General features: G+C 42.4%; 1 protein-coding gene across 1 annotated transcript; it reads left to right on the forward strand.

The window, feature by feature from the left end:
* Window positions 1–292: 292 nt before the first annotated feature.
* On the forward strand, window positions 293–22311 carry ATG14 (autophagy related 14). Its single transcript, XM_024208653.3, has 10 exons — window positions 293–451; window positions 8960–9022; window positions 9165–9207; window positions 9620–9701; window positions 13651–13888; window positions 15817–16046; window positions 16518–16635; window positions 17640–17730; window positions 17835–17920; window positions 19109–22311. The coding sequence occupies exons 3-10, from the start codon at window positions 9178–9180 to the stop codon at window positions 19416–19418; spliced, it is 1185 nt and encodes a 394-aa protein (XP_024064421.2). The 5' UTR covers window positions 293–451; window positions 8960–9022; window positions 9165–9177; the 3' UTR covers window positions 19419–22311.
* The last annotated feature ends 1255 nt before the right edge of the window (window positions 22312–23566 follow it).

Raw genomic sequence — 23566 nt, forward strand, 5'->3', positions numbered from 1 at the left:
CCCCCCGCTTGCCCCACTCACCCTTCCCTATGCCTGCCTGATTCCTTCCCCCCCCACTGCTTGCCCTACTCACTCCTCCTCTCACTCACTCCTCCCCTCCACCTGCCTGCCCTACTCTCCCTCCCCCCCTGCTTGTCCCCTCCCTGCCGGCTTCACGCCCCCTCCCCTCGGCCCCGCCCCCTTTTCCCAGCATGCCCGCGGTTGAAAACAAAGTCCCACGTGAGCGGCGGCGCGGCGGGCCCGTCATGGCGTCTCCCGGCGGTTGCTGGCCGCAGCCGGGCTGGCGGGGGCCCGGGGCCGGGCCCGGGGCGCTGGGCGAGGAGGACGCCGAGGGGCTGTACGTGGCGGTGGAGCGGTGCCCGCTGTGTAACACCACCCGCCGCCGCCTCACCTGCGCCAAGTGCGTCCGCGGCGGCGACTTCGTCTTCTTCGACGGGCGCGACTCCGAGAGGTAGCGGCGGCGCCGCGCGGCCCGGCGGGGAGATGCGGGGCTGAGCTCCCCCCGGGGCGGGGGTCCTGAGTTCCCCCCTCCCGGCCGGGGAGATGGGGGGGGGTTCCTGAGTTCCCCCCTCCCGGCCGGGGAGATGGGGGGGTGTCCTGAGCTGCCCCCTCCAGGCTGGGGAGATGGGGGGGTCCTGAGCTGCCCCCTCCAGGCCGGGGAGATGGGGGGGTCCTGAGCTGCCCCCTCCAGGCCGGAGACATGGGCGGGGGGGGTGTCCTGAGCTGCCCCCTCCAGGCCGGGGAGATGGGGGGGGCCGGGGCCCCCCCCCGGCCGGGGGGGGGGGGGGGGGGGGGGGTCAGAGTGGGAGGGATTGCAGAGAGATGGGGCTGTGTCCGGGGTCTTGCGTTCCCTCCTTCCGCCCGCTGCGGAGATTGTGAAACATTTGTCAACAAATGCATCTGATAACAAATGCCATGACATACCACTACGAAACTAAGACAAATGGAAATCTATTTAAAAATATTCAGAGGTGGAAACAAAAGTATAGTAGCCTATTTGAAATGCACATGTGGGTGGAGTTTCAAAATTCTACGGTAAACTGGTAAAATCAGACACCTTGTTTTGTGTGAGCCTTATATTTATCCCTTTCCATAGAAACTGTTCTTATCTTACATGTTTTAAAATTGTCCAAATATTGTACTGTTCACTTAAAAAAAAATTCAGACCCAATAGTTCCTTCCTGCAAAGAGCTGGCCGGATGGCAAGGTTATGTGAATAAGTATTAAGGCTGCAAACAATGTTCTGGTTTAACTATGCACTTCCATAATATATTTTCAACTATTGAGGCATCCTACCTGCTACAAGATGACCATCTGAGATTCCCGATAATAGTCTGCACAGCACTGTCTGTCTGAAGAATTGTCCCAATTTTTGGCTTTTATGCTCTTACATATTTATAGTCCTTTTAGCTGAGGCTTCATTAGCAGCTGCTGTGTGTGATTTCTTGAACTGTTTTGGGAAGGTGGGCAACAGGTTTGTATGCTTGGGTCTTTACTTTTGGCTGAAGGATACCAAGTACATTTAGTGTAAGACTAGTCAAGGAAATTAGCATCTCTTCTTAGCCGACTGATCTTAAAATCACATTCATGTCACTACTTGCCACTTCACTCAGAATGTTTTACTGACTTTTTAAATGTAAAAAATTTTCTGTAGATATTGACTCACCCAGATTTGTATTAGCGCATAATCGTATGCTGGACCTTTCATGTAGCTAAAAGTGACCCTTTCTCCAATATAACTTAAATGTAGAAAGTCCACTTATGACCTGGTCTGCAAACTGATCCACATAATGGAACCCGTATGCCATTTAGTCGTAGTGAATTCTGTGGGGCATGGGTTACAGGGAGCCCCGTGTTAACCATTTTGAAGGACTGGGGCTTTAGTCTGATCTCTGCTGTTATTAGTGTCATAGAACTACAAACTGACTATATTTTAGCTTTCCCAAAATAGATGGAAACTAACATTTGTTTAAGGCTGTGTAGGGGTTACCCACAGCTTCTGTGATAATCTCATTTTGTGAGTCTGGAACTTAAATGGGCATTTGGGGGCTTCTATCCTTTTTCTAGCATCAAGAGTTCGACCAAGACCAGGAAACTCAGCTGCAGCCTTTACTATAGAGTGACGGCTGTCCTTCCATAATTGCTAAGGCTTCAGAGGTTTATCAGATACCAGTCTCTTTGAAAGTGGCTATGAGAAACAAAGGGGGGGGGGCTTTTGGATGTTCTAGAGCCAATGCTCTGATGAAAAGCCCAGCTGTCCTTTCCATTCCCATTTGATATGATGGGTGCTGAGATTTCTGCCCTAATGCTTTCTCTGGACCTTACTTGGAAGTTCCATCTTCCTCATTCATCTTTGGCCAGACAGAGTCTTATAAATTTGAGCTATGTCCTTCCAACTGCTGGAAGTGAGAGAGAGTTTTGTCTTGTCTCCTCTCCTCTCTCACTGCCTTCTAGTTGCATCTGTGGAAAGATCTCCACTACTCTACTCCTCTAGCAACCTCCATTTTGGGGGCCACCTTCCCTGCTGAATACTCCCAGGGTCTATGGCTGCTTGTAGTTTTACCAGGCACCAGCATGACTCTCTAGTTTCACTGCTGTGCACAAGGTTCTGAGTGGCAACTGTCCTTTAGATAAATCCAGTCTATTTACACAAACACTGAGCTCACAATCCAGGATTTGTGTAGCCATAGGGCCACCATACAACAGCGTCTTCTTAATCCATTACATAGCATTAATGTGAATTCACCTCTGTAGCAGGAGACTGAATGGTATGAATGTAACTTAATAATTCTTGTGTCATTCTTTTTTATTGTAAGATTAGTGGGACACCATCAACTGCAAAAAATCACACTTTTCTGTCTGAAAATTTGTACCTACTATTGTTACAAGTAACACCTAAGGTGACTAACTGAAATATTCTAGAAAAGCAGTCTTTATTTTAATTTCTGCAATTGAGAGCATTTTGTGGATTGTTTCTTTCATTGTTTCCTCTCTTTATTCAGTTTTTGTTGTTTGTGTGAGTCTTTCACACAGCAATGGGGTGGGACGAGAAGGATTTTAAAAAACGTGATCACATAAATTGTCAGAGATACTCCAGAGCAGTGCAGTCACTGGAAGTACTTTTAACTTTTTCTTTTTTTTTTTAATTGACTAGATTTCAATTCGTGTCCCTTTTTTAGGATAACCAGATGTCCCAATTTTATCATGACAGTCTCAATACTTGGAGCTTTTTCTTCTATAGGTGCCTGTTGCCCACCACCTCTTGTCCTGATTTTTCACACTTGGAATCTGGTCACCGTAGCCTTTATTATTATTAATTATTAATTTATCATCTATATTGAAGTAGTGCCTAGATTAGTGTAGCACCAGCAATTTGTTCAGTGCCATACAAGACACCCAGATGGCCCTTGCCTTGATCCTATCAGTCCTATGCATGTCCTGGGTAATTCAACTTCAGGATTACCCATGTAATGAAAGAGAGAGGAGAAGTGTACCTCATACAAGCTCCAGACCTGCTTTACATGAAGTTGGTGACACTTTTCCTATTCTTTTCAACTGGAGTAGGATTGGGCCCACCGTTTGTATTGATTAAACACATTAGTGGGGATTTTTTTTGGGGGGGAAGGGCTGGAGGGGTAGAAGTTAAAAATAAATGTATCGCTATTCATTCCAGACTGTGGAATTTTTATTATTAGTTTTCCTATACTCTAGAGTATTTAGCATTATGAGCTATTAGTCACTTTTCATATTCCAGCACTGAGCTTCATATAATTTTAGACTGCTTTGTGCAGGAGAATATTATACACTAATTGTTAAACTATAATAAGATTGAAGTTGCTCATATGTCTGGCAAAAATTACATATAATGGTAGCTCACACTGGAAGATAATGCTCATCCTTGATGGGAACTGTCATACCTAATTTTGAGTGTGAGACTGAAACTCTATTTAGGTTAATTACTAAAGTGCAATCATAATTAAGACTGATGTGTCCGGAAGTCCTCCGGTAATATAAACACCAACATCCTCCTTTCCATTATTCACATAGGGCATCTTGGCATGTTTGAAATCCATGCCAACACCTTTACATTTGAGCATGGATGATTAATTTTTCTGGGAGTTAACCAGACCTGTCAATCAGATAGCTTTGCAATGCTGTTTACAGATGACAAATGCCAAAGCCAAGGATTAACTTGGGTGTCTTAAGCAAGTACACTTTCTGTAAATCATGGTTTATGGTTAAGGCCACATTTTAGTCATGGGTATTTTTAGTAAAAGACATGGACAGGTCACAGGCAGTAAACAAAAATTCACGGCCTCTGACTTGTCCATGACTTATACTATATACAAGTACTCCTGCGGTGCACGGAGCTAGGAGCTGAGAGGGAGGGACATGTCACTGCTTCCGGGGAGCCTCCCAAGATAAGCGCCGCCCAAAACCCTCACTCCCTCCCAAGCCCCTTGCCCTAAGCCCCCCTCCCACACGTACCCAAACTCCTGCTGCTGTTTGGGTGGGGGCGGTGGCCCGAGACTGCCCCAGCAGTGGCCGGTGAGGCTGGCCCAGGAACTGCCCAAGCTCCTCAGGCAGCCCCTGGATCAGTCGCACCAGCCGCTGCAGAAGTCACAGAGGTCCTGGAAAGTCTCAGAATCCGTGACCTCCGTGACAAACTCGCAGCCTTATTTATGGTCAGATACAGTGCATGTTTGGAAGTAATGTGTTCCAGGGTTAGAAGGAGGAAACTCAAGTAGATGGGCCATTCTTCCATTCTGATCTGGCAGTCAATATTTATACTGTACTTGTATTCAAAATACAGTTCCTTTAATAAGTAGACAGGTCAACCAACTGACTGTTGTTTTGGAAACTAAATGATCATTGCTTTCTGGCAAAAGAGACCTTTCATTTTACACCATCTATTTGGCAGCCTAGAATGCTTGTTTGCCAGCTTGTCAAATAATCTGTCATTACCTGACTTGGAAACAATAAGGGCAATGTATGTTTATTTGTTTTTTTAAAAAAAATTCTCTTATGACAGTAATTCTGCAGGTATTCATTTGCTATTTACTGGAAACTTACAGGCCCTGGTCGAAAATACAAAAACTGAAACGTAATGAAAATTTGCATTACATTTTTTGACTGGGACAAAAAAGCTTTTTCCTTTTCTCACATTAAATATGGACTTGGTAGGTATAGTCTTCTTCCAGGATGCATGCAACAAGAGGAGAGTACATTTCCCAGTAGTTGAAGTAGAGGTAAAGAATTACATTTTGTCCACATCAGAAGTTAGTGGTATAATTAAGGAATTTAGTCATTATTAAGTAAAAAGAGTCTATTAATTATTTATTTAATAGTTAGAGCCCCAATCCTGTAAACCTGCACATGCTTAACTTTGCATATTTCAGTGGGACTACTTGTGCACACAAAGTTAAGCATATATGTGTGTGCATACAGGATCAGGGCCTGTAATATCTGTGGGTGCCAATCCGGGTCAGAGTTCTATTGTGCTAGGCGCCATAAAATACATACAAAAATTTCTTCTTTGCCCTGAAGAAAAATGACATACGAAGAGGGATACAATCAAATGTACACACTAATTATAAAATGTATAGGTTTTTATTATAACAAGTGGATACAGTGACAGCTATCCCTATCAATTCCCACTTTTGTCATTGCTGTTGAGCACTTACCAATTAATAAGTGCTCTTTTCCAGCTGTTTCTTTCTAATGATTGCTGACACTAGAGAAATAATTCAGAGGAACGTATACTTAGAGAGACCTGTCTGTTTGGTACTTGAAGCTAGAAAAACCTTCCTTTGCTTACAGATTTAATGTACAACTTTAGATATTCTACATCTTCTCAGTTACATGTAATAGGAATATCTATAACTGTTCATTCAAAGTTACACTTGTTTCCTTCTAAACTAAAATGTTGTGTGAGTGTATATATAACTGATTTTCTTTATATACATTAAAATTAGGAGCATATTAAAGGGATGGCACTTTGTGTTTTGAAGAAACCTGCTAAATAAATCTGTGTGAGCTCCTTGACATTACTGATGGAGTGGGGGTGGTAGTCTACGATTTTTGCTGCCTTACATTTTGTTAGTTCCCCTCTGAAGTTGGTTCCAAATACATAACAATTTGTCTTCATTTTCCCTAAAGTGAAACACATGATTAGGGCAATTAGTTTGGTCAGATTTCCAGCACTCTTTTCCTTTTTCCATCACCTGTTAATCTAGTTATAAAAATACAGAATTGCCATAAGCCCTCTATGCATGATTGCAGGGCAGCATGTCCTTGGGCAAGTTACATTTGGTTATAGCCAAAAGTCAGAGTTACAGTAGGCTTGTATATTTCTCCAGGGTAAACATAAATCTAGTCCAGTGCACCTTGTGTAATTTTTTATGATCTCTAATAGATTGGGAATGTTCAGAAAGGATGAATGTGCTGAGTTGTGCAGGTTGAATGCCAGTAATACCACATTCCTCAAACTCATGATCTGCCTCTAGCTTCCGTAGCACCTCCCGTATTTTTCTTAGAGAATAACACATATTTGTTTGACTAAAAATATTTCTGCTGCCATTTTACTGTGTGAGTCAGTAGGAATGCTGAATAAACTCTATCTAAACCCATAGTTACACTATAGCTGTGAGCTCTCAACCCTCAGCATTTTAAAGCAAGCCTTACACGGTTCCTTTGTCTCAAATCAAATCCACGTAGTCAGGCAAAGAAACACCCCAACTTTCTAACCTGTCAAGGATTAACTTGCCCTTGGTCCTTGATCCTTTGAGTGCTTAGCCTACATTTAGACCAGGGCAGCTTTGTGAAGTGTAGGTGAGGTCTGTCACTAGCTTGGAAACCTGACTACAATGTTGGAAACAGTAACCATAATTTTTTTTTAAAAAGCGACAAAGTGTCCTGTGGCACCTTATAGACTAACAGAAGTTTTGGAGCACAAGCTTTCATGGGTGAATTTCACCCACGAAAGATTATGCTCCGATACTTCTGTTAGTCTATAAGGTGCCACAGGACACTTTGTCGCTTTTTACAGATCCAGACTAACACGGCTACCCCTCTGATACATAATTTTTTCCCCTCTCAAACTAGTAAAAAGTTGCTTTTCTACTATAAATCCAGGGCTCCCAAACTGTGGTCTGTGGGCCATAGAAAGCTGGCTGGATGCATGGTGCTGGCTCCTCCCTTTGTTCCAAGAAGCCTCTGCAGGTGTCCAGATTCTTCAGTGTAAAGGCGAGGAAGAAGGCCTCTCGAGCCAGCTGGCTGTGAGAGGGTGGCATCTAGGGCTAGGTCTACACTACCCGCCTGAATCGGCGGGTAGAAATCGACCTCTCGGGGATCGAATTATCGCGTCTCGTCGGGACGCGACAATCGATCCCCGAATCGACGCTCTTACTCCACCAGCGGAGGTGGGAGTAAGCGCTGTCGACAGGAAGCCGCGGAGGTCGATTTTGCCACCGTCCTTACAGCGGGGTAAGTCGGCTGCGATACGTCGAATTCAGCTACGCTATTCACATAGCTGAATTTGCGTATCTTAAATCGACCCCCCCCTCCCCGTAGTGAAGACCTGCCCTAAGTCTTCTGATTGGGGATAGGGCTGTGGAGGAGCAGGAGAGGAAATAGGAACGGAAACAGGAACCTCCCTCAGATCTGGACACATCAGTAAGAATGAAGGTGCCAACCACCAGCAGGAGAAGAATATTTAAGGTAGAATGGAATGAGGCAATCAGGTAGTATAGCAGGAGGAGGCTGGATACGGTGTTCAGAGGAGAAAGGACGGGGTGAGAGAAGGAGAAGAGGCCTAAGTAAGGGATAAGCTTGCTTTAAAGACAGCTAATCTACACCAAGAGCTTAGTAATATTACTTTTCCATGTATGTGTTTGCTGAAGTTGCCAGAGGAATGTAATACCATCACAAGTGGGAGGAGAGGTGGCCCAGGCCACATAGAAAACTTCTGATCCTCTATGGAATTATCTTCAGATTGGAATGCTAGCGTATGGTGCCCAGTGGAGGTGTGGGGCAGGATGGGTACAATGCCAAATCAGATACCTGGGAATAAGTCCAGTATCTGCACACGAACAGAAAACTAGAGATTAAACCCCCCACCCCCCTTTTTTTTTTTTTTTTTTTTTTTGTCTTTTTTTTTTTAGTAACTCCCCTAGTTATTGCTCTTGCTACTTCCCTATTAACTCTCGGTTCTGTCTCTTCATGGTTGTTGTAGGCATAAGGTATGAAAATTTGCTTTTCATATATAGCCTTTTAATATCAGAATAGACTTGCTTAACTAATTCAGTCAAGGCCTATGAAACGGTGTTCTTTTTAAGTTCAAAATTTCAGAAAGACTTTTGGAGTTCCATTGATATCTTAAATGACTGGAGAGTTTTTGAAATTTCTATGAGGTGTGTTTTTTTTTTTTTTAAACAAAACTTATTGCTGAGTAATAAACCTTTGAGAATAGTTGTCATTAAGGATAATGCTGACAGGGCTTGATGGCAAACTAGCAGATGTTTCTGCAGTGTATGGGTTCTGTTCCTATTACCGTGTGTCCTAGGATATGTCTACACTGCAATCACTGGGTGTGTAGACCTACCCAAGCTAGCTAGTAATTACCTAGAGTTCCAGGCGAGCTAGTACAACCCATGCTGAAGCACATGCTGCTGCAGCTTCACGGCTGCAGTACCCCGGCTAGCTAGAATAAAGCTAGCTCAGGTATGTCTGCATGAGCTGCGGTTGCACCTCATGGTTGCAGAGTAGACCTACTCTTAGAATTCTGTAAGGTTTCATATGAATTTAGCCATAACTTCCTGAGATTAAGACAAACAATTGGGATTTAGGTGCTCTTAAACTTCAGGACTCTTATTAATGTTTCAGATACCTTGCATTATCTCACTGTATAAAATACTTTGTTCATAACATCAGTAATCAAATTTAATCTATTCTCTTACAGGTTTTTAGACAAGAAAGAGAGGTTAAAGCATCTTAAAAACAAACAGAGTGAATTCCAAAACCAGTAAGTTATAGTTTAGTTTTTGGTAGTGTTGTCATTGGTTGATTACAACAGTTTTAGATAAAACATTCGCTCCAACCTCTTGTATTTGCCACATGTAATCATGATTGTCAGCTAATCTTCAATTATGATCTTTTTCCCATAGTGTTTTAAAGGCTATGGAAGGGAAAAGGATAACTGATCAGCTGGTGAGTTATTTGAAGTCTACAGTAGTTTTCTAACTCTTTGTATTCCTAGATCTTTGAGATTATTGTTTCATTTTAACTTGGAGATGGTGTTGTACTGCCTGCCTGAAAAGCGTGAGCCTAACAAAACTGAAATTGATTGTGGACGTTCAGAATTTTCAAAACTACCAGTATTCATCATTTCTGGTTATGTATTTAGTCAGTAACCGTTTGATTTTGCCTGACTTTACTGTAGGAAGGTTCTGTTTGCTTACGGCATTCTTCTGTACAGAGATGAGACTATTTGAAATTCTTGGGATCTGACTTTGTTAAAAATATCCCAGTACTTCTGAGTTATAGCTGTTGGTGTTGTTAATATCAAGGTGATGGATTCAATTTAGTTTTTGTCATGCAATCACTGCATGTTCTTTTTCAGAGATGGAAAATAATGTCTTGCAAGATGAGGATTGAGCAGCTGAAACAAACCATTTGCAAAGAGAATGATGAAATGACAAGAAGTAAGTAGTGTCTATGTATCTGCCAATTGTAATACCTGAATTGTTTTGAAGAGAGAACATCAACCAATGTAATATTGAGTTTTAGCTTAAAAGAAAAAAGTGACTTGCCAAACCCTCCCCTCTTAAACCTGATGTGTGATCTTATTTGGGAGATCAATACAGGAAGGTCTATTGGAAGTGGGGTGATCTTTGTTAATCACTTTTATGTTTGGGTTTTAATTAAAGTAGATATGTATTATGCAACTGGGTGGATGTTAAAATCCTTCTGGGACAGCTTGAATGGAGTAAATGTTTAGCAACCTATTCCATCTTTCAGCTGTATCTCCAAGAATGGCTGCTTCCCGAGCTTGGTACTCCTGACCATTGCCACTATGATAAAGAGTATCAAACTGCTCGTGAGCTGCTCTAAATTTCGTGTAGTTATCAGTGAACATTAGCCCACATCAGGTGCCTGATTTGTAGCCAAATCCTGTAGTCCTTACTTGGGTGGTACACCTCTCACTGGAGTCAAAGGGGATTTTGCCAGAGTAAAAGCTGCACTTTAGCCTTCTGTATCTTTCATTTTAATGATTTGATGCAGATGGGAGATTTGCAGTGTGTCAGGTTTCAGGAGACCGCGTGAAACACTGTTTACATTTATGAGTGCTCAGCTCAGTTTTAGTCTGCTCAAGGCTTCTCTAAATGTCTAGCTCACAGATCGTGCTCAGATTTAAAAAAACGTATTAGCATGGTCACTGCTGTACTAACATAACCTTATTTGCATAGTCACCCCTAAATTAGTAACTTGACACCTATTCTTGCAAGCAGATCCCAGAGGATCTCATTCAGAGGGCTATTAATGAAATCTATGCCCATCTTGAAATCCCTCCCAGATGGAAGAGAGTCCTCACGGCCTCTTACGGAATTTGAAGTACTTTTGACCTTGGAACATGAAATTCTTCAAGTTTTCAGAAATGAACATTAATTTTCAGAGATGCTGAGCATCTGTCTCTCCCGTTGACTGTGATAGACTGGGGTGGTCAGCCCCTCTGAAAATCAGGCCCTAAGCTTTTAAAATATCTGCGGGGACCATCTGCCCATGAGGGGAGGTCAGGATGGCAAGTGTCATAGGAGGCTCAAATACCTGACACACATTCTATGGGACAGTTACTAGTGTGGCTGTGTTTATATTGGTCAAGCAGTGCAAACATGGGACGTCATGCTAGTCTGACATAATTTGGGGGACACTTTTTAATGTTTGTATAAACCTGGCTCGGGAGGTGACAGACAGACTCATAGACTTTAAGGCCAGAAGGGACAGTCGGGATCATCTAGCCTGACCTGCACATCGCAGAGCACACAACCTAACCTACTCACTCCTGGAATAGGCCCATAATCTCTGGCTGAGTTACTGTAGTCCTCAGATCTTGATTTAAAGTCTTCAAGTTACATAGAATTCATCATTTATCAAAGCAGCAAGTGACCCAGGCCCCAAGGTGCAGAGGAAGGCGATCCCCCCTCCCTGGGTCTCTGCCAATCTGACCAGGGGGAAATTCCTTCCTGACTCCAAATATGGCAATCAGTTAGACCTGAGCATGTGGGTGAAACCCACCAGTCAGACACATGGGAAAGAATTCTCTGTAGTAACTCCGAGCCCACCCCATCTAGTGTTCCATCTTTGGCCATATTTGCTAATAGCAGTTGTGGCTAGGTCATGTGCCATTGTGGGCAATCTCATCACACCATCTGCTCCATAAACTTATCAAGCTCAGTCAGATACTCCCCTTAAGTCATTATAGCTGGTCATTTTAACAACTTTTGAACGTTTATATTTTTTCAATGTTGGAATAGCTAAAAAAATATTGGTACATCCCCCCTCCTTCTCTCTTTCACGTCTTACTGTTGACTCTAGTGCAAGACAAAGGCTGAATTTGTAACAGGAAAGTAGCTCTCAAAATGCAGTGCACATATGTAAACGTGGAATTTTTTCTCCATCTGTTTTTATTATTATTTAAAAGGTGTGTTTGAGAGATCTGATCTAAATTGTTATTAGAGGTTGTGTTGATGGCATGAGAATGTTTGAAGGAAACTGTCTAATTGGTGGTGAATAAAGATTTTTTGCACTGGTGGAGCAAAAAGTCAGTTTTCCCACAATTCAGTCAAAAGTCCATTTTTCACCATTTTGTAAAGCTGAAAGCACTCTAGACTGGATGGCCAAGTGAAGATTAATTCCATAGTTTCCAAAGATTGGACTCATTGCTTGTTTTGTGCTCTAATTTTTCTATAGGTCAGCAGTTTGAATGGTCTGTTCAGGTATTTTTGTGATGATCTTTCTAACACAGAGAGAGTTTTTTAAATAATACAAGGCAGCTAATTTTAGTAATAAACACCATAGGGAATCTGTTCTTTTCCCATGGTATTATCACTCCAGAATCTTCTGTGCTTCACAAGCAACATAAATGATAATAAAATGATGTCAGGACTCAGTCCTGACCAAATAACTATCCTGCCAGGATAACATAACTAAAATGCCAGGATAGCATTCCCCAAGAAACTAAGAAATGTCTCCAAAATTATTTAAATTACTAAAAAATGAATACTATGCTTCAGTATAAAGAAAACCTGGCTGATGTTATTGCTAATGAGACCATAGACAGTGAAATTCATTGTCATCTGAGGGCTATTGTTTTAAATATTAAAGGCTTTTCCTTTAGTAAGCTAATTTAAACATGTCTGAGGAGCCTCTTCTTTAAAGATTGTGATAATCATCACTAAGTCGCCATCACCATATGTTTGTGAAAGCTCTTTTCTGCAGTGAATGATTTTGTTAACAGGCGTTCATGAAGTCAAGTTTCTGAGGCGTGGTGTGTCTGATTCACACGCTGAATACAGGCAGCTATAGTAATTGAGGATGCTAGCATGTTCTAGTTTGACAGTATACGGTGGTGTTCAGTGGTATCCTTTGCAGTAATAAAAGGCTTGTTGTGTTGGGATCCACATATCCTGAGCGAGCATACACACTGTGACAAGCCAAAGAATAGGTACCAATGCAAAGGTGGATGGCACAAACTCTAAACAAAGATGTGATCCGCACTCATTTTGCATGCAGCAGTGTGCACCATTTTGGCCACCGTCATGCTAATTTCTACATTTAATCTACATAAGTAGAAATGTTTACACCAGCTCGTTAGTTAAATTGGGAGAGCGTGACATTCCTGCTCAAAGTCCAGAAAATACTTGGACAGAAGGTATAGAAGAAGCTCAGAGTCCATTTCAATCTGTTCTTTATAGACATTCGGAAAAGTTGTACCACTGATAGGTTGTCCCACTTAGCAGGGGGGAACTGTTAAAAAATTTGAAAAATAAGCTATCATATATCTGGTTTTCTATAAATATCAGGAAGGGATCCCCTTGCCCCTGTGTATTCTGGGGGGGGGGGTTGGTCTCTGGAGCATCGGAGATAGGACACTGGATGGTGTAGACCAGTGCTCTAAGGTAACACCGAGCATTCTCTCTCTCACGTGCTTGGTGGGCTGGCTCCTGCTCACATGCTCAGCGTCTAACTGATCATCATATGTGGGCCCAGGAAGGAATTTTCCCCCCAGCTGAGATTGCCAGTGACTTTAGGAATTTTTCTCCTCCCTCTGCAGCATGGGACACTTGCTGGGATTATCTGGGTGTATTTCACTTAATCAATTCCTGGCCTCAGGCATTGGTGCACCTCAGTCCCTCCTATTCTCTGCCTGTGACAAATAATAGTTCAGTCTCCTGTGGGCGATAATATTTTGGTGTAATTTCGGTTGTTGGGTTAGTGCACTGGTGCTGGGTGGTGTTGGTGGCCTGTGATATACAGGAGATCAGACAAGATAATTGGGTGGTCCCTTCTGGCCTCAAACTCTGACTCACCTTCCATATGAGCTACATTACATCATTCATTTTCCAAGGATAACGCCTGCTGTTATTCTCATAGACTCAGAGGGGCTTCTCAGAATTAAAGATGAGAACCAGAAGCTTTACCGCAGGGCTCAGAGGCATCAGGAGAAGAAAGAGAAGATCCAGAGACATAACCGCAAGCTTGGAGACCTGGTGGAGAAAAAAAATTACGATTTGAGAAGCCAACATGAACACTTGGCAAATCTTCGACGGTCACACATACTGGAGCTAACGTCTGTCATTTTTCCCATTGAGGAAGTGAAGACTGGCATGAGGTATGGAATACAGAATTTTTTTTTAGGATAGAAAACTGAACACAGGTTGATAGATTTGCTTTCTAAGTATTGGTCTGTATCTTGTGGTCCTAATAAAACAAACTAGCATATTGGGGACTGTGACCGGGGTCCTAGTGTGGAGCCAGCTGTGGTCACTCAATTGGGGTGAACTGCAAAGAACGGGGCAGACAGTCCCCATTAAGCTGGTGGATATTCCAATATTCACCAAACCAGCACAAAACAACTTCTTTATTACCTTACTTAGTCCAAACAACACAGTTCCCTTAAAGGCCCCCATCCACGTACCCACTTCAAATATGATGAAAAATTCTGTAAATCTTATTTCATCATATAAAAGAAAAGGTTCTACCAATCCCAAAGGATCAGACACATTACCTCCCAGGTTATTGAATATTCCACATCTTACCCAAATACACGCTTACAGCCAATTCTTATTAACTAAACTAAAATTTATTAAAAAACAAGAGGGAGAGAGAGTATGGCTAAAAGATCAATATACCTACAGACATGAGTTCAATCCATTGGGGGTGCAAATTCATAGCAGAGATGGTGAGCTTTGTAGTTGCAAAGAGTTCTTTCAGAAACAGGGCAGGCTCCAGGGTTTTTGCCGCCCCAAGTAAAAAACAAAAAAAAAAGCCAGAGTGCGGCCGCCTAAACAAAAAAAAGGGGGGGGGGGGCAGAGTGCCGCCCCTTGAAAAGTGCCGCCCCAAGCACATGCTTGGGACGCTGGTGCCTAGAGCCGGCCCTGTTCAGAAATAGTTTATAGGTGATAGTCCAATTTCCAAATCTCATATTCAGGGCGTACCAGCATAACTGGGACCTCAGTCTTGCGACTCAAACTTCCCCTGATGAAGTCTAAGCAGATTTGAGATTACAGAATCAGGACCCCAGGATCTTTTATACAATTTCATGTCTTTTGAGAAGTTGGAATTCCTCAGGGAACAAAAATTAATTGACTTTGAAGGAGATCCATCACCGGTATTTAGCTAGACGAATTAACATAAGGCCATTTGCTTATTCTTCCACCATTCACAGTACATGTCAAAGAGAGATGAATACTGAGATATCCCGTGTTTACAATTCATTTACAGGATATGATGTTCTTTTGACCTCTGATTATCAGAATACAGCATAGACAGGAACTGTTGATTACATTGTCCACCCTACTCATACATATGTAAATACACAAAACCACAAACATTATCTCCCCACATGTCTTTTGAGGGTTATTTATTTTGCAGGATGTTTAACCCTTTCTAGCCATGCATCAGAGGGACATAAATAGTAAGTGGATTGTACACTTAATTTTAACACTATTTTCTAACATTACATTCTAAACTTCTTTCTTTTCCAAAACAACTTATTGTATATTTCAATACTTGTCCAGTTATGAACCCTTCGCCCCTTAGTAGGAAGTCATCACATATGCCCCAAGTCAGCAAGGTATTTAAGCACGTGCCCAAAGGACATGAATAGTTCCATCAATGAGAGGACTCATGTAATTAGTCCGGCATGTACTTAAGTGACATGCTGAACTGGAGTCATGGGCTGGGCTGCGGAATGGCCAGTACAGCCTTTGCAAAGCTGGCCGCTACAAGTTCCCATATTCACCCAAAGAGTTTGACTGTGTTTGTTGCAGTAGATCTGTTGAACAAAATAAGGAAAGTTGAAACTGTGTAAAAGGAAACTTTATTGACCGATCAAATAAAACATACTGGAAGATTTAAATAAACAAAAAACTGGGATCTTTGATCAGAAGATGCAAAGAAAAGTTATCCTGGCAGCAGAGATTTTTGCAAGTTATTGTTTCAGGAATTTTGCTGTCTTTGATATGTGGCTAAATGGCTGCCAAACCCATTGCCTGTATTAAAGGGCTCTAAAAACCCTGTGTAACTGTGTTTTTTCAGAGACCCTGCAGATGTTTCTTCTGAGTGTGACAATGCCATGACCTCTAGCACTGTGAGCAAGCTTGCAGAAGCCAGGAGAACTACGTATCTCTCTGGGAGATGGGTGTGTGATGACCACAATGGGGACACCAGCATCAGCATTGCAGGGCCTTGGATAAGTCTTCCTAATAATGGAGACTATTCAGCTTATTACAATTGGGTGGAAGAGAAAAAAACTACACAAGGACCAGGTAAGAAGCAAAGTCTTATTGACTTTCTCAGTGATCTGGCTCAGTCTGTAGAACTTTAAGTTGTGCAGCCAGCAGAAGGCACTTCAGGACTGAGACCTCCCCAGATTGTTTTGTGCAGATTTGTAGCTGCAAATGAGCCATTTCACCTTAGTCCTAAAGAGATGAAGGATTGCTCATAAAGGGATCAAATCTTTGTAATTCTCTTCTGGTGGGGAGACACTAGTGAGATACATAATAGAAGAAAAACAATGTCAGTTGTTGTTAACGTGGTTTACATGCTGTAGAGCAATTGTAACAATTATTCCAAGAATTACTGTTTTCTACCAACTCCTGGCAGCTTTGTTGTGACCGAGAGTTGGATTCCCAAGGTTCTGAATACCCATAAATGACACTGTCTTGGGTCTGTTTCATTAACAGATCAACCTGGATATGATTAAAGCCATATTGGAATGATTTCTTTATTTCTTTTAGATATGGAGCATAATAATCCTGCCTATACCATCAGTGCTGCATTGTGCTATGCAACTCAACTCGTTAACATTTTGTCTCATATACTTGATGTAAATCTTCCCAAGAAGTTGTGTAACAGGCAAGTAGTTCCACATTTTTAAGAAGCTGAATCCCTGACTACTTTTGACCTGACTTTAGTTCACTCTTGTTCTGTGAGTATATCCTACAGGAAACTGTTACCTGGGCTGGCTGGTTTGTAATGGCTTTACGTTTACATTTTTGTGCAACTTACTTGTCTTTGGGAGGGTAATAGGAGCTTGGAGCCCAGTTAAGGTTTTTGAGAGCCCAGAGTTTTCGGGATAGGTCGGTTTTGCAGCTTTTCACTACAAGCATTCAGTGACTTCAGTTTAGGAATGAAATATGACATAGGATTAATATAGCACTTCTCATCCTAAAGGAACCCACAGAGCTTCAGTTCTATGGCCCAATTCAACAACTTAGTCATGTGACTCAGTACTAGTCATGCTGAGAAAGGGCTGCAGCATGGAGCTGGATAATACGCACTGCCCCGCTACAATGCAGCCATCTCTGGGGTGGGGAGCCAAACCAATGGGAAGCACTATGCAAACTCCACATTTTTTCAAAAGTGCCATTGAGTCTTTAATGTCTGTGCAGAGCAGATGGGCTCCATATCCAGCAGACTGTATGGAGTTCAGTTTATCTACCTAGGCCGGTGGGGGCTCAGTCAACCCTGCAGAGGTCTGAACCAAAAGCTACAGAGACGTTTTCAGTATTTAAAGCTAGAGGTTTAGGCTGCTAAGAGAAATGGGCCTTTCTGTTCTCCTAACTTACCCCTATTGAAGCCAGTGGCAGTATTCACGGGAATAAGGTGGGCAGAATCTGGCCCCAAATGGGTGTTGTCTGGTAAAAAATAGTGAGCTTGCAAGGTGAGGATATGTGTTCTCACAAATGCTCTAGACACTGGTGCTATGATTGATTTAAACAAATGTTTAACGTGGGGGGGTTTATCTGTAAGCATATGGTGATAAGCCAAGGCAGAGTGCTATGAAATAAAGATCAAGTTCCTGACTCTCAACAATATGAACAGCTTTTCAGTTTGTGTGTGTGTTCTTTTTTTAACAGCGAGTTCTGTAGCGAGAACCTCAGCAGGCGGAAGTTTACTCGGGCAGTGAAGAAGCTGAATGCCAATATCCTTTATCTTTGTTTTTCTCAGGTCGGGTGAATACATATTTAGATTCTTTGAATATATTTTAAAATAACTGGAGTTATAAGGATCCTCCAGTAACTAGTTTTTTTCCTCTCTCTCCCTTTTTCTAGCATGTAAATTTAGATTTATTGCATCCACTACATACGCTCAGGAACCTTATGTATCTGGTCAGTCCAGACACTGAAAACTTGGGCAGGTAAATAGATGGAACATTTGTGTCTTGTCTCCATAATGTAGAATTTCTTTGTAAATTTGAAAGGTTTGACTTATCATCATGGTTAGTATCACTAGAAGGGGCTGATCCTGCTCCTTCTCTGCAGCTGTGGAAGGTGCTGACCGAGCAAACCAGTGGGGTTCCTATGTGGCAATCAAGACGGTTCCCGTGTGGAAAGGAGGCAGGAGAGCGTTGGGGACCTGTATGTCATAAAACTCTGTCCACGTTTTTAAAAAGATGTTGTAGAATTGGAGAGAGGGCAGAAAAGAGCAAAAAAATTCTCTGAAGGCTTTAGAAAATGCCTTACAATGAGAGACATAAAGAGATCAATCTGTTTAGCTTATCAGAAAGAAGATGGAGAGGTATAACCTTGCTGATGAGCCATGAGGGAGTCAACGTGCTGCCAAACGATGATGGAATTTGTATTATTTTTTGTTTGTTTTTTAAAAAATCCAGGAAATTATGTTTAAAAGAAACTACATTAAAAGAATATTAAGGTTGCAAAGACTTGAAAATTGGGAAATTCCAGGGTTAAGGGTACCTGTGCTGTTGGATGCCCTGTGCACACCAGGCAGGAGATAGGAGTTAGAGGGCCATTCCTGGTCTTCTCAGGTCAAGACGGGGGCAGAAAATAAACCCATGCTTCTTGCATGGCCACACGGAACAGTACAATCAGGCTGAGCAAATACATTTATAAATACGGGCTCCTGAGTTCCACCTATGAGTTTGTCCTAGTTCTTGTACAAGGTGGAGATCTACAGTGGGTAATTTCATATTGGACACATCCCAGTATATTTAATTTTACACTGAGCTAGCTTTAAAAATTAAAACCGGCTGTTCTGTAGCAGTCAGAGACTTCCACCATCATGGTGAATAATTACTCTGCAGGTTTTTTAATGTTTCAGAGTCCAAAGCAGAGCACTGTTAGCAATTCCTCCCTCTTCATTGCTCTGTAGACCAAAACTTAAATATCACGTACCATTTCCTCAGCATACATTGTCATCACTGAGTATTTCTCTCAGCCAACTAATAAAGAGACATGGTAACCATGTAATATAGCTGATTTACACTCTTACTTGTCCGTGATCTGCTTCCCAATGTACCCAAGATGTAGTTCCGCTGCTGTTTTCCACTGTGGGGGCTGATGGGATTGTGTCGATGCATTCACAGGTCTGGGCCATTTGAAATAAGTGCTGATCTCGAAGACTCCATGGAGTTTGTGGATCCCGGTGCTGCTGGTGAAACGGATGAGAGCGGAGACGAGCACGTCAGCGATGAAGAGACTGACCTAGGGACAGACTGGGAGAACCTGCCAAGCCCTAGATTCTGCGATATCCCCTCTCAGCCGGCAGAGCTGTCACAGAGCCAGAGCACGCAGGCCTCCCAGCCTAATGCCAGCAGCAGCGCAGGTGGAATGATCTCTTCTGCTGCGGCCTCTGTGACGTCCTGGCTCAAGGCGTACACTGGACACCGCTACTGAGCGCCTGGGCGGGGTCCCAGGCCTCGCGGAAGGAATCTCCCCCAGCAATGCTGTAGTAACCCTCACACGCTGAGTTAAGTAGGGCCTGGAGCGCAAACGGTCAGACTTTAATTTTGTAAACCGGAAGAACCTTTTTATTTACCCAAGATGACGGTGATGGTGACATTTTGTAAATTAGCTGGATCTACACTTCTGACTTATTCCATAAGGGCACTTGCTTGCCTCTGAATTCTGTCTACATTGTTGAATAGTGAAGAAAAAGGACCCGATTTTTACTTCCTAAAGTAGATTTGGAGTACTTGGATCAGGGGCAAGGATGGGGAGAAAGCTGCTAAAAATTCAGACGGGACAGTGGTGCAAACACACACGATTCACATTTGGTTAAACTCCCACCAGGGTTTTGTTTGTGTGTGTTGAGATCTGTGTCACATAACGCATAGAAAACTTACAGCACAAGTGTCCATTTCGAAATCCTTTTTTGCTCATTCAGGATATGAACATTTTTAACGTGGTTTTTCATCTTTGTGGCCATATTTTTAATAGAAAGCAGCATGGATGGTGACTTACGAAGCTGATTGCCTGTTTTAAAATTGGGTTGTGGGTTATGCTCTTCTGGTAGAAAACTGATTCATTTCACGCTGTTTTCATTAGCAGGTTGTCTAAAAGTTTCATGTTGTGCTGTTCAAAGCACCCAGGGTTTGTAATATTAATACCACACACACCAAAGAAACACTGGACATTCTCTTCACTGGACCCACATTCACCAATACAGAAGGATGACATTGCTGCAATAATACCCATCAATTACAACATCGCCATGGTCTCAGTTTTCACTTCAAGCTAGTTTAATGAAGTTGTGTGTTCTCCACACTACGTGCATTTGAAAAGCTATTTTATTTTGTATTTATAGTGCGGGGTTTTCTTGCTCACTAAATACTGAGAAGTCCATTTCACTGCAGAAATGCTTATGGCGCAGTCAGCCTGCTTGTAAAACCACAGGAAGGTGTGGTACGGGCAGATGCTTTCATTAGCAAGCACCCCTCTGCAGCCTCCTGCCTTGCAGATACGTATTACGTTGCTTACAAATGTTTTTTCTCAGCGAGGCTTCAGAAACACATGGTTTACATTTTATCCAGCTGAGATGATTTTACTTCATCATGGGGTAAATGGCATAAACACATGTCCCCCTCCCGCTCCCCTCAAATGGAAGATCTCAGCCATTCTACCTTCTTGTTCTCTTAGGGTGACACTTCTGTTCCTGTACAAACAGGTGGTGTTAGATTGCGATGAGCTAATGCTTGTGTGGGATTACTTTGTCATCGCTGTGCTTGTGCACTCGTCAGATGTTGGCTCTGGGGCTTGCTCACCTCACTCTTCCTTTCCCTCTGTAGTGATTTTTCTTCTAGCCAGAAGAATGAGATGTGTGACTTCCTGAGTGCTGGCTCACATCGCTCCAGCAAGGAGTACTGGAAGAAGGGCAACTTGTAATACTTCCACACAGGTTTACGCACGGTGACGGGCTCTTTTACCGAAGGGCACCAATCACAAGCTCTTCTCTCTCCCTTTTCCCTCTTTTGTATGGCAGCTCTTTCCACGTGGCCTCAGGGGTGAGGATGTGACAAGGAAGCCTTGGGGGATATGGGTTTCCTTTTATTTTTTCCTATCTTATAACTTGGGGGATTTTTTTTTTTTTTTTTTTTAAACCAAAGACCCTTAAATCCATAATGTTGGAACGTAAACTTTTAGATGGGATTGATCCTCAGTCCATACAACTGCTTTGGTTGAAACCCAAGACTTGGGTTCATTTTGGGAAAGGGAACAGTTGAGTTAATAGAATAGTCAAGAATCCTGGTCTAATATAGTCTGAATTAAGACTGCCAGGTCCCTAGAGACTCCTGGTGAGGATAAGACTAGAACTCTGTCCAAGGACGGGGGAAGCTAGGGTTCCGTTACTGTTTAAGTAAAGGCACTTTACTAGTTGCAACCGATCAGATCCCTTGGTGTGTGTGAGCAACCAGCGCGTGCTCACAAGTACTGTATTTCGGGCTCTTCGTGTCACCTCTGATACTACTCGGTTCTCCATTTATTTTGCACTGGACCCCGCCATGTAAATATCCTTTTCTGTACACATTTCTACCACCATTTTATGTGCTACTTATTAAAACTCTTTTCATGTAAATGCAAGAACCATCATTCACTTTTATACACTAAAATGAATTAGGTACTTGACAAAAAAATCTTTAAGCCATAGACTGTCATAAACATCATGTTTTCCATATTTTAAAATAATTTCTTTGCAAACATGTCATTTCACTCAAAGTGCGCAAAGGCACCAAAAGATTGTTAAAATGAGGTGGGATATAATATCTTTTCAAGAAATGCTTTTGTAACAGAATGCAGAATTTTTTTCTTAAAAAAAAAATGAAAAGAAAAAAAAGTGTTTTGCACATATGTAGTTACGGGGGTGGGGGATGGTATGTGTCCAAAACTTGAGTGCACTTGACTGGATTAGTTTATAGATCGATTTGTTTGTTTTTTCCAGGGGTCGTGAGGGGGGAAACACCCTTCAATTATGCATATTCTATTTGAAGGCAGCCAATGGAGAATTTATTAAATGATTTACGGTAGCATGAATGCAGGAATTTCCATTTAGGCCATGATTTTTGAAAGCAACTAGTCATCTTAAGTGCCCAACCCAAGATTTTTAGGGACAGGGCTGAGAACCCACCAGCTGAAAACCAGGCCCTTTCAGGTGTCTCAAATTGGACACCTAAAAATCACTAGTCATTTTTGAAAAGCTGGGCCTTCCTCTGCAACTTCCAAACTGGTGTAACTAAACACAAATGTTTTATCTAAATTTTATTGTATTACTGCAATAAATCTTTAACAGTAATTTTCCAAAGGTGTATTTTTTTTTTTAAATTGTTTTGTTCATAAATATGGGGAAAGAGCATCAGTGTTTATAGAATTTAAATAGACCTGACCCAAGTGCATAAGGTACATCTTAGAAATGGTTTGCTGGTATAGCTATAGTGGCAAACCCCTCCTAGTGTAGACACAGTTATATTGGCAAAAAAGTGCTTTTATTGGTATAGCCTACTGACACGCAAAATGCGCTATCCTGCCAGAAGCACTTTTTTGCCAGTTTAATTTTGTCTACACTGAGGCTCTGGTATAAAAATGTTGCCAAGAAAAAAAACTCCTCCCTAGTTGACGCTACTATTCTGGGAAGTTTCTCATGTAGGCCTGGCTTTGATCTGCTATATTACATGTTGGGTAAATGTGTCACATTGCCAATTGCTGTTCATGAATGTTTATTTCCTTTTCATCCATGAGAATACTCCCCTATATTACCAGGTAACTTGAAGCAGATACTCTTTGTGTAGGTCCCTTTTAAAATGACATGTATTGTTACTATGCTAACATGTAAAGCCCCAACTGTGATAGGGGCTGCATGATGCTAGAATCAGCATAAGCAGAGAGAGCTGGTCCCTGCCATTGAGCGGTTATAGTTTATATTGGTGGACTATCACAATATGAAAATTTCTGGAGTCAAAGGTGAGTCTAAAGATTAGCTAGGCCCAGTTCAGGTTTTCTTTATCTGTGACTGACAAGAAAGACCAACATCCATCAGCTTCCAACTTCTCCAACCCCAAGAAGCTGATTGGTGCCAGCTTTGTTCTTACTCAAAGTTCCTGGCTGCATGTTGCCGCAAGGCAGTGCCGTCACAGGTCAGTAACTCACCATAAAAACCTTAGGGAGGGGTGTCTGAGACAGAACTGAATCAGAAATGCCTGACGGCCAGTCCCAGCTTCGAGGTGCCTGGTTCCGTGAATGGGTGCATTGTTGCTAATCAGTAAGGGTTGCACTCTTACTGTTCCAGCATTTTGTTTGTAATCGCACCTGTGATGCCCTGGGTGCGTTCCAGCCATCCAAAGAGGGATAGTCCCTGCTCCAGTGAGCAGGACAGGCAGGTAACTCAAGGAACTCAAAAGGCAACTGGCTACAGATTGATTCACTACAAGAGTGGGTTTGCAAGAGGGACTTAGAAGTGGAGAGGGCAGGGGCCTTACAGGTGAGCTCACAATGGGATGGTGCCATTCATAGGTGGCCATGTGACTGAATGTATGGAAGTGGTTGGGTGAGAG

Source organism: Terrapene carolina, unplaced genomic scaffold (assembly GCF_002925995.2).
Source record: "Terrapene carolina triunguis isolate 2854851 unplaced genomic scaffold, T_m_triunguis-2.0 Scaffold189, whole genome shotgun sequence".
Taxonomy (NCBI): Eukaryota; Metazoa; Chordata; order Testudines; family Emydidae; genus Terrapene; species Terrapene triunguis.